The sequence below is a fragment of the Ranitomeya variabilis genome, chromosome 3 (assembly GCF_051348905.1).
Source record: "Ranitomeya variabilis isolate aRanVar5 chromosome 3, aRanVar5.hap1, whole genome shotgun sequence".
Taxonomy (NCBI): Eukaryota; Metazoa; Chordata; class Amphibia; order Anura; family Dendrobatidae; genus Ranitomeya; species Ranitomeya variabilis.
In genome coordinates this window covers 511,947,571-511,959,725 of record NC_135234.1, presented here as the reverse complement: position 1 = coordinate 511,959,725, position 12,155 = coordinate 511,947,571, and the positions used below count along the sequence as shown (strand labels likewise).

Genomic DNA, 12,155 nt, shown 5'->3' with positions numbered 1-12,155 from the left:
CAGATCTGGAATCATGTGGTGGACAACTTAAAATTGTCACAGGAGAAGGCTCAGCGTTTTGCCAACCGCCGCCGCGGTGTGGGTCCCCGACTTCGTGTTGGGGATTTGGTGTGGCTGTCTTCTCGATTTGTTCCTATGAAGGTCTCCTCTCCTAAATTTAAGCCTCGCTTCATCGGTCCTTACAAGATATTGGAAATCCTTAATCCAGTGTCCTTTCGCTTGGATCTTCCGGTTTCGTTTGCCATTCACAACGTGTTCCATAGGTCTTTGTTACGACGCTACGTTGTGCCTGTGGTTCCTTCTGCTGAGCCTCCTGCTCCGGTGTTGGTTGAGGGCGAGTTGGAGTACGTGGTTGAGAAGATCTTGGATTCTCGTCTCTCCAGACGGAGGCTTCAGTATTTGGTCAAGTGGAAGGGCTATGGTCAGGAGGATAATTCCTGGGTGGTTGCCTCTGATGTGCATGCGGCCGATTTAGTTCGTGCCTTTCACGCTGCTCATCCTGATCGCCCTGGTGGTCTTGGTGAGGGTTCGGTGACCCCTCCTTAAGGGGGGGTACTGTTGCGAATTAGACTTTTTGGCTCCCTCTTGTGGTTACTAGTGATATGACTCTGGGATTTTCTTCCCTCAGTTTGCACCCAGCTGGGTCGTTAGTTCAGGGGTGTTGCTATATAAACCTCCTGGAACCTTAGTCCAGTGCCTGGCATCGTTGTAATCAGACACATTCTGTTTGCTCCTATCTGCTGGTCCTGGTTCGTGCAAAATTAAGCTAAGTCCTGCTTCTTTGTTTTTTGGGTTATTTGCTTGCTCTCATTTTTGTCCAGCTTGTACTAAATGTGATTCCTGATCTTGCTGGAAGCTCTAGGGGGCTGGTGTTCTCCCCCCGGGCCGTTAGACGGTTCGGGGGTTCTTGAATTTCCAGTGTGGATATTTTTGATAGGGTTTTTGCTGACCATATAAGTTATCTTTCTATATTCTGCTATTAGCTAGTGGGCCTCTCTTTGCTAAATACCTAGCTCATTCTTATGTTTGTCTTTTCCTCTGACCTCACCGTTATTATTTGTTGGGGGCTTGTATCCAACTTTTGGGGTCTATTCTCTGGAGGCAAGAAAGGTCTTTCTTTTCCCTTCTAGGGTTAGCTAGTTCTCCGGCTGGCGCGAGACGTCTAGAACCAACGTAGGAACGTTCCCCGGCTGCTGTTATTTGTGGTGCTAGGATTAGATATATTGTCAGCCCAGTTACCACTGCCCTATGAGCTGGTTTTTTGTGTTTGCAGACTTAGAAATTATTTCTGAGACCCTCTGCCATTGGGGTCATAACAGACCCCTAGTGACTATCTTTGATCCGGACAACTGAGGCCTCCTGGCATCATGATGTTCATCGGCCAGACGAGCGGCTTCCTCAAGAGTCGTTGGCCGCCTGTCCCAAAGCCATTCCTGTGTCTCGGGGGTAAGTCCATTAAAGAATCGTTCTAAAAAGGCGAGCTGGAGGACGTCCTCCTTAGTGGTTGCTTGGCTCCCTTGTACCCACTGTAGCAGTGACCGCCGTAATTTACAGGCCCATTCAGCGTGGGTATCGATTACTCGTTTTATAAGTCCACGGAACTTTTGGCGGTATGCCTCTGGTGTCAGCGCATACCGGGCCAAGATCACTTCTTTGATCCGCTCATAGTCCATACAGTCCTCATCAGGTACTGTGCGCTAGGCATCCGCTGCCCGGCCTGTCAGCTTGCTGGCCAGAATCTGAACCCGTTCCTCCGGCTTCAATTGATGAAGGGCACACTGCCGCTCAAAGTCCTGCAGAAAGCCATCAATGTCTTCCTCTGCCTCCCTTAACTGTCGGAAGGCATTATACTGGATCTTTTTGTGGCTTACTGTTGAAGGTACCTGGGCGGAGGCCAGAGCTCCCCCTGCTCGCTGACTCTCCTCTCTCCATTCTGCCATCTCCATCTTGGCCAGCTCCACTTTGGTCCGCTCTGCCATCTCCATCTTGGCTAGCTCTATCCTGGTCTGCTCTGCCATCTTTTTCTTCAGATCAGTACGCACATCAGCCATCACCTCTCGTATGATCTCTACTGCAGGGTTTGGGCCATAGAACGCCAGTCTGTTCTGTACATCCCTCTGGAATTCAGTCTCCTCCACGTTCACATTGGGGGCGCTGCACTGTCGTGTTCCATGATGGCTGCTATCAAATCCGCTTTTGTTTTGTTGCTGGCGATTAACCCTCGGGCTTCCACCAGATCTTTTAATGTAATCCTCTTTAACTTCTGGTAGTTGTTTTCCATTCATTCCTTTCCTCCTGTAGAAGGGGTCTCACATCCCGCTGTCTGCCACCAGTGTAACGGGGTCTACTGTGCTGTAGTACCTCTTTAGGTACCACCCCGTGTTTCAGGAGGTCCACTCTGCCTTGGCTGGAGTCTGAATGAAGGACGCTGACTGGAATGGCTTCATTACATGGGCGCATATAAAATATCACTGCTTCTCCACGTATTTCCAGTCTAACAACACTTTATTCACAGCACACAGAATATATAACACAGATAGAGGGCAGGCCAATAGAAAAAACAGCAGACCAGACATACATTACAATAGCCGCAGGGGGCCGGAGCCTGCCGATATTTACTGTGGGAATTACAAAGGTGGGGGAGGTCAGAAGGAGAATATCTTGTCCAGAGGCGCAGCCTGTGGACTGATGCATTTCACATGGAACCTATTATACATACATATACTGTATAACATATTCTTGGTGCTGGGGGGTTCTGTAACACCAGCCCATACCAGTACCCCACCTCCACCTTGCTGGTGTCTGAGTCGGAGTGGAGCTCTCTGCCCTTCACTGATCCAGCCTCTGGCCCATCCATCTGGCCCATCAAGAGTCATTCTCATTTCATCAGTCCATAAAACCTTTGAAAAGTCAGTGTTAAGATATTTCCTGGCCCAGTATTGACATTTTATCTTATGTTTCTTATTCAAAGGTGGTCGTTTTTGGGCAGTTATTTTGCGCCTTTTTTGCCCAACACGCTTCTTGTTACATAGTTACATAGTTATTGAGGTTGAAGGAAGACTTTAAGTCCATCTAGTTCAACCCATAGCCTAACCTAACATGCCCTAACATGTTGATCCAGAGGAAGGCAAAAAAAACCCATGTGGCAAAGAGTAACTCCACCATGGGGAAAAAAATTCCTTCCCGACTCCACATACGGCAATCAGACTAGTTCCCTGGATCAACGCCCTATCAAGGAATCTAATATATATACCCTGTAACATTATACTTTTCCAGAAAGGTATCCAGTCCCCTCTTAAATTTAATGAATGAATCACTCATTACAACATCATACGGCAGAGAGTTCCATAGTCTCACTGCTCTTACAGTAAAGAATCCGCGTCTGTTATTATGCTTAAACCTTCTTTCCTCCAGACGTAGAGGATGCCCCCTTGTCCCTGTCTCAGGTCTATGATTAAAAAGATCATCAGAAAGGTCTTTGTACTGTCCCCTCATATATTTATACATTAAAATAAGATCACCCCTTAGTCTTCGTTTTTCCAAACTAAATAGCCCCAAGTATAATAACCTATCTTGGTATTGCAGACCCCCCAGTCCTCTAATAACCTTGGTCGCTCTTCTCTGCACCCGCTCCAGTTCAGCTATGTCTTTCTTATACACCGGAGACCAGAACTGTGCACAGTATTCTAAGTGTGGTCGAACTAGTGATTTGTATAGAGGTAAAATTATGTTCTCCTCATGAGCATCTATGCCTCTTTTAATACATCCCATTATTTTATTTGCCTTTGTAGCAGCTGCCTGACACTGGCCACTGAATATGAGTCTGTCATCCACCCATACACCCAGGTCTTTTTCATTGATGGTTTTGCCCAGAGTTTTAGAATTAAGCACATAGTTATACATCTTATTACTTCTACCCAAGTGCATGACCTTACATTTATCCCCATTAAAGCTCATTTGCCATTTATCAGCCCAAGCTTCTAGTTTACATAAATCATCCTGAAATATAAAATTGTCCTCCCCTGTATTGATTACCCTACAGAGTTTAGTGTCATCTGCAAATATTGAAATTCTACTCTGAATGCCCCCTACAAGGTCATTAATAAATATGTTAAAAAGAAGAGGGCCCAATACTGACCCCTGTGGTACCCCACTGCTAACCGCGACCCAGTCCGAGTGTGCTCCATTAATAACCACCATTTGTCTCCTATCCCTGAGCCAGCTCTCAACCCACTTACACATATTTTCCCCTATCCCCATTACTCTCATTTTATGTAACAACCTTTTGTGTGGCACCGTATCAAAAGCTTTGGAAAAGTCCATATACACTACGTCCACTGGGTTCCCTTTGTCCAGTCCGGAACTTACCTCTTCATAGAAGCTGATCAAATTAGTCTGACATGAGCGGTCCCTAGTAAACCCGTGCTGATACTGGGTCATAAGGTTATTCCTCTTCAGATACTCCAGTATAGCATCCCTTAGAATGCCCTCCAGGATTTTACCCACAGTAGAGGTTAAACTTACTGGCCTATAATTTCCGAGTTCAGTTTTTGTCCCATTTTTGAATATTGGCACCACATTTGCTATACGCCAGTCCTGTGGTACAGACCCTGTTATTATGGACTCTTTAAAGATTAAAAATAATGGTCTATCAATGACTTGTCAATTTTAGTGATTTTTAGACGCCGCTGTACTTCCTGCTGGGTTAAGCAGGTGACATTTAATGGGGAATTTTTATCACTAGTCATTTTGTCTGCCATGGGATTTTCTTTTGTAAATACTGATGAAAAAAAGTCATTTAGCATATTGGCTTTTTCCTCATCCTCATCCACCATTTCACCCAGACTATTTTTAAGGGGGCCAACACTGTCATTTTTTAGTTTCTTACTATTTATATAGTTAAAGAATATTTTGGGATTATTTTTACTCTCTCTGGCAATGAGTCTCTCTGTCTCAATCTTTGCTGCCTTGATTTGCTTTTTACAGAATTTATTTAATTTTCTGTATTTATTTAATGCCTCATCACTACCTACTTCCTTTAATTCTCTAAATGCTTTCTTTTTGTCCCTTATTGCGCCCCTAACAGCTCTATTTAGCCATATTGGTTTCCTCCTATTTCTAGTATGTTCTTGTGACCCTGTTGTCTATTTTCCATGAAAAACTTGATTGTTCGGTGATCACGATTCAAAAGTTTGGCAATTTCAAGACTGCTGCATCCCTCTGCAAGACATCTCACAATTTTGGACTTTTCAGAGCCCGTCAAATCTCTTCTGGCCCATTTTGCCAAAGGAAAGGAATAATTAAGCACACCTTATATAGGGTGTTGATGTCATTCGACAACACCCCTCCTCATTACAGAGATGCACATCACATGATTTACTTAATTGGTAGTTGGCTCTCAAGCCTGAACAGCTTTGAATAGGACAATGTGTATAAAAAGTATCATGTGATCAAAATACAACTTGCCTAATAATTCTGCACACAGTGTATTTAAACATGTAAAGTGAAATTGCAGGAAAAAAACATTTTATGTAGAAGTGTGTTTTTCTTATTTACATTAAGATCATTTTAGAAATGTATTCTTCAAAATGGCAAAGATACCCTAGGGGAGGGACTGGTGTCACAGGAGAAAAGATCTCATCATGGCAGATTTTAGTTTTTTTTTCATAAAAAAAAGGGAAAAAGACTAAACCTAAGAATCCCATTCACACAACACTGCAGAAAATCATGAGATTTTCCACGGTTTCACATTTTAGATTTTTGTGTGAAGTCGCACTTCGCACTATAGCATATTTATGTAGCTGCAGGCCTAAAAACACTTTTTGGACCTGCATATTTAAGTGAACTTTACATTTTGGAGACCTAACAAACTAATTGTTTTTGTTTTGTGCTATATTGTTGTACAAGAACAATACAGAAAAGAACGATAAAGCGCAAAACAAAAAAAAGCTTAAAAAAATAAATAACCACAAATGCAATAATGAGTCTTTCTTTTATGGTTTAAAAAATGTACATGGGATATTGCTAATCTAAGAATGCCAAAAAAATTCTGGTAATATTCCCCAAAATAAAAATACAGAGGATAAAATACTGAGAACACCAAACTGTCCCTTTATGCTAACAATAACGTTCTATAAACACCTAAAAGACAAGTAAAAACTGAAATGGAGAACCAGATACCTGGCCTCCCACTGTGTTTTTTCATCTCCATAAAGTGCAGCAAGTAGTCTGTATTAGTTGTGTTTGCCCACCAGTACGGCATAGATGGCCATAGAAAGTCAATCACCAGTGCCTGGGGATGATCATAGCACACAATGACTTGATAATTTTGCTTCCACAAGTCCCTCAGGGTTGGCCGTTCCTGGAAATAGAGCGGACATGCATAAAAGTATTACAGTTGTTTGCAAGGATCCGGCTTGAAGTTCACATTAATCTGGCGGACAACTTTTGCATTGTGCAGCAGCCCTAAAATGTCACAATGTGGAACATGCACCTTTTTCACGTACAGAAGTGGACGATTGCATTATCTTACTAAATATTTGTACCCCCAAAATAAGCGTTTTTGAGCATCTGAGTCAGTGACAGGAAGAATAGCGCTCAACGCAGTTTTTTCCACTGTCACTGAGATCCGTTGGGCACAGTTGGTATAGGTCATTCTACATGTGAATAGGGCAGTTTCCAGATAATAGGAGGGAAAGCTGGATTCTTCAAGCAAACTGGTACATAAAAACTTGTGGGCAGTGCACTTCTGTGAATTCTGCTTCCCCACACTGAAAGTGAACCTGTCATCAGATTTTGGCTATGTAATCTCAGAGCAGCATGATGCAGGAGGTGAGATCCTGATTCCAGTGATGTGTCACTTAACCCCTTTCTGACCTCGGACGGGATAGTACGTCCGAGGTCAGAAGCCCCGCATTGATGCGGGCTCCGGCGGTGAGCCCGCATCAAAGCCGGGAACATGTCAACGGTTTTGAACAGCTGACATGTGCCCGTAATAGGCGCGGGCAGAATCGCGATCTGCCCGCGCCTATTAACTAGTTAAATGCCGCTGTCAAACGCAGACAGCGGCATTTAACTACCGCTTCCGGCCGGGCGGCCGGAAATGATCGCATCACCGACCCCCATCACATGATCGGAGGTCGGCGATGCTTCAGAATAGTAACCATAGAGGTCCTTGAGACCTCTATGGTTACTGATCCCCGGCAGCTGTGAGCGCCACCCTGTGGTCGGCGCTCACAGCACACCTGCATTTCTGCTACATAGCAGCGAACATCAGATCGCTGCTATGTAGCAGAGCCGATCGAGTGGTGCCAGCTTCTAGCCTCCTATGGAGGCTATTGAAGCATGGCAAAAGTAAAAAAAAATGTGAAAAAAATAAAAAATATATAAAAGTTTAAATCACCCCCCTTTCGCCGCAATCAAAATAAATCAATGAACAAAAAACCTCAAACCTACACATATTTGGTATCACCACGTTCAGAATCGCCCGATCTAGCAATAAAAAAAAAGCATTACCCTGATCGCTAAACGGCGTAGCGGGAAAAAAATTAGAAACGCCAGAATTACGGTTTTTTGGTCACCGCGACATTGCATTAAAATGCAATAACGGGCGATCAAAAGAACGTATCTGCACCAAATTTTTTTCGTAGCAAAGTTTGGAATTTTTTTTCACCACTCAGATAAAAAATAACCTAGTCATGTTAGGTGTCTATGAACTCGTACTGACCTGAAGAATCATAATGGTAGGTCAGTTTTAGCATTTAGTGAACCTAGCAAAAAAGCCAAGCAAAAAACAAGTGTGGGATTGCACTTTTTTTGCAATTTCATCACACTTGGAATTTTTTTCCTGTTTTCTAGTACGCTACATGGTAAAACCAATGATGTCGTTCAAAAGTACAACTCGTCCCGCAAAAAATAAGCCCTCACATGGCCAAATTGTCAGAAAAATAAAAAAGTTATGGCTCTGGGAAGGAGGGGAGCGAAAAACGAACACGGAAAAACGGAAAATCACAAGGTCATGAAGGGGTTAATAAGCTCGGTGTGGCTGTTTTCATAAAATCAGTGTTTTATCAGCAGGAGATAATTACTACAGGACTAAGTGTCTAGTGCCTTCTGGTCATTTTATCTGTAACCCCACCCCCACTGCGGATTAGTAGCTTCCTGTCAATCAGTGGTGTGGGCGGGGTTATACAGGGCTCAGTATGCGGAGAACGGCTAGATTTGCAGCAGATGAAACTGTGATGTCAAAACAATAGTATGCAGTCCAGCAAGTGACACATTACTGGAATCAGGGTCTCTGTCCCTACATCATGCTGCTATCAGTTTATATAGCAGAAAACCTGCATAGATGTTGGTGATCTAAATTTATTCTGCACAAAGTCAAGGTACTGCACTCGTAACTTGGTTGCAAAAATGTGCTAGCAGCATTGATCAAAGTTCACAATTGCCTATTTTGTATCGCTAAAATCTGAATTTTGGCTTAAGAAATATACCCAATATATTTCTTCTTATTCTACTTTACTACATTGTACCCAGGCTTTTTGCAGTGAAGCTCCATAACAGAACACATACAAGTCTAGGATTAGATTTTGTGTACTTACATGCTTAGGGCATAGTTTCAGTCCAAATATCCTGTGTATGGCGTTAATTAAATACACGTGATGCTCTGGGGACATGGACTGTAGATTATCGCACCCCAGGATGAGGACCTCTCGAGGATTCCGCTGTAACCAGTCGGCAATCTCCTGTAGTGTGTGCTACAAAAAAATATATACAGTAAATTAACTTTGTTTAATGCACAGTCGTTTATATTTTCTCATTTTACTTTAAGTTCCCACAATGTGTTTCTGGCACAGTGAATATATGCAGCGTCGAATACTCAGGGTCTTAAAGTTTCAGCAAAGTAGATGGGATTTAGAAAAATCTCATGCCCACTGTGATTTTTCTGTGGTGCGTATTTCAAAGTTTTATGTGCGGATTTTCCCCATAGAATTGCATTAGATCAGAGGTCCCCAATGTTTCTGACCTTGAGAGCCACATTCAGCCACATCCAGCCTTGACAGAGGGTCGCGAGCCACATTCAGCTCCCACCCCCCCTCACAATAGTGGCAACCAAAGCCCCCGTTATACGCATAATGGTAACCAATGCTTTTCCACAAAAATCAATCACTCCAAAGCAGTATACAAAGATCCAGGGGTTCCTACAATACCCCCAGTTCAGTATTCTCCTATCACGCACTCCCAAGACACTGTCACATCCAGCTTCAAACACCTCCTCTGACAGGTGGTGTCATCCGGTCTCCAGCGTACCATACTTAATTCATCTCAAAACCCTTAAGACCAGTATATGTGCATCCAGATCTGCTCTTCTGTGCAGGGCTGCTCACAAAGTTCACCATTTTCAGATGTGCTCTTCATACCTGTTGGCTAGAACTGGAGCTAATGCACCAATCTGACAGACAGCCGCGAGCCACAATTCATGGGACCGCAAGCCACATGTGGCTCCCGAGCTACAGGTTGGGGACCCCTGCATTAGATGCTGAAAGCTAAATACTGTAAAGTATAAAAAACCAAGCACCTTACCGTATATACTCGTGTATAAGCTGAGATTTTCAGCACTTTTTTTTGTTCTGAAAACGCCCCTCTCGGCTTATACATGAGTCATTGCGGTCGGGGAGGTGGGGGAGCAGAAGACATCATACTCACCCTCCTGATGCTGCATATTAGGCTGCCGTCACACTAGCAGTATTTGGTCAGTATTTTACCTCAGTATCTGTAAGCCACAACCAGCAGTGGGTGATAAATGCAGAAGTGGAGCATATGTTTCTATTATACTTTTCCTCTATTTGTTCCACTCCTGGTTTTGGCTTACAAATACTGATGTAAAATACTGACCAAATACTGATAGTGTGATGGCAGCCTTAGTCCCTGCATCTCGGGCGCCGGCATCTCTCTTCCTTTTTTCCTTCCTTTGCTGAGCGGTCACATGGTACCGCTCATTAAAGTAATGAATATGCACGCGTCTCCACTCCCATAGGCGTGGAGTGCATATTCATTACTTTAATGAGCGGTATCACTGACCATTCAGCACAGGAAGGAAGAGAGATGCTGGCGCCTGAGATGCAGGGACTGATATGCAGCGCCAGGAGGGTGAGTAGGACTGCTGGGACGAGAGGGGAGTATGTCCTATATTATTTTTTTTTTATCGCAGCAACATTATGGAGTATATTTTAGTATGGAGCATCTTATGGGGCCATCATTAACCTTTATGCAGCATTATATGGGGCATATTTTAATATTGAGCATCTTATGGGGCCATCATTATCCTTTGTGCAGCATTATATGGGGCATATTTTTGTATGGAGCATCTTATGGGACATCATTATCCTTTGTGCAGCATTATATGGGGCATCTGTTTATATAATTGCCTTGTAATGTTTTCATTTCCCGTTCTGTCCAGATGTCACCGTATCCAATTCCAAGCGGAGGAAGTTCACCGACCGCCAAATTGGGACACCCAAGTGATGGGTGTCTCAATATGGAAACTGCTGGTGGTACCAACCTATTGCACGGTACCACCAGCGGAACACCATCGCACCACACACACACACACTCTCTATACGCCATACGCACCACACACACTCTATACGCCATACGCACCACACACACACTCACGCAGCCTCTTGCCCGGTACCACCAGCAGAACACCATCGGGAACACGCCGCCACCGGGATCAGCCGAATGATAAACTGACTGCCGCCATCTTTGTACAGGAGGTGCGCATGCACAGTTTTAATGTGACCGCCGCTATCTGTCTGCACAAAGATGGCGGTGGTCTGATTTATTGCGCCTGCGCAAATTACACACAGGTGCAGTGAATCATTCAGCTGATCCCGGCAGCAGATGCACGACGTGTCTACAGGCAGAGGAAGCCGGTCACATTAACGGGGTTTTCCCACAAACGAAAGTTAATTTTAAAAATTGAGTGTGTCTGACCGTGTACGGAGCATACCACATCTTCTGGGCAGGGGAGGAAGCAAAAGACAATACTGACATTACAGCAGGGGATCACAGTGGATTCATTTTGTGAGGTAAAATATTTCACTGACTGTTTTTAAAAAATATTTTACCTCACAAAATGTATCCTCTGCGATCCCCTGCTGTAATGTCAGTATTGACTTTTGCTTCCTCCCCGGCCCAGGAGCTGTGGTATGTTTGGTACATGGTCAGACACAGACAATTTTTAAAATGAACTTTTGTTCGTGGGAAAACCCCTTTAAAAAGCAAATATCAACACCAACATGGCTCTTCCTAAAAAGTACGCCAATGACAATGAAAAAAAAGCAGCAAAGGCACAACGTCAAAGACAACAAAAGGCAAATAAGACTCTTGAAGAGCAACAGAATCGCTGGGACAAAAACAATGCATATAAGCGTAGGAGTCATTATATGGGGCATATTTTAATATGGATCAACTTATGGGGCATCAATATCCTTTTGTGCAGCATTATATGGGGTATATTTTTCTATGAAACATCTTACCACCATTACATCATTAACCTTCATGCAGCATTATATGGGCGTATTTTGTATGGAGCATCTTATGAGGCCCATTATGAACTGCATGGAGCATTATATGGGGCTCCTGATTCAATATGGATATTCAAAAACATTTCACCTACTGATGTCTCAGTTAATTTTATTTTTATTGGTATCTATTTTTATTTTTGAAATTTATCAGTAGCTGCTGCATTTCCCACCCTAGGCTTATACTCGAGTCAATAAGTTTTCCCAGTTTTTTGTGGCAAAATTAGGCTTATACTCGGGTCGGCTTATACTCGAGTATATACTGTAATTTAAAATAAGACACCAAAAACCGTAGTGTCAAAAATCCTATGAAAAAACCCACAAAACCGAATAGGTACAGATATGCTACAGCAAATCTGCAACATCGTAAACACATTATATATTCATCATAGCCTTAAAGTGAACCATGCACATAATGCAACATTTATAGCTGTGTGTAGGCAGTCCATTTTATCAGTTTTTAACGAGACAAAAGGAATTAAGGTCTAAAAAGGATGTGTTGCATAACTGATGCAAGCTGAAACAGAAAAACAAAATCGACCGTATTAGGGGGCCCCTGGGTTCCATTAT

General features: G+C 43.3%; 1 protein-coding gene across 6 annotated transcripts in view; it reads right to left on the bottom strand.

Annotated features, from left to right (window-relative positions):
• The window catches only part of PLCXD1 (phosphatidylinositol specific phospholipase C X domain containing 1), a 76,559-nt gene that overhangs the window by 16,083 nt on the left and 48,321 nt on the right, over positions 1 to 12,155 (bottom strand). For all 6 annotated transcript variants that reach the window (XM_077296903.1, XM_077296906.1, XM_077296904.1 and 3 more), the window contains 2 exons: positions 8,601 to 8,756; positions 6,181 to 6,361 (listed from right to left, as the gene is read on the bottom strand). In XM_077296903.1, the coding sequence (XP_077153018.1) occupies positions 6,181 to 6,361; positions 8,601 to 8,756 (337 nt within the window). The remainder of the gene's footprint in view (positions 1 to 6,180; positions 6,362 to 8,600; positions 8,757 to 12,155) is intronic.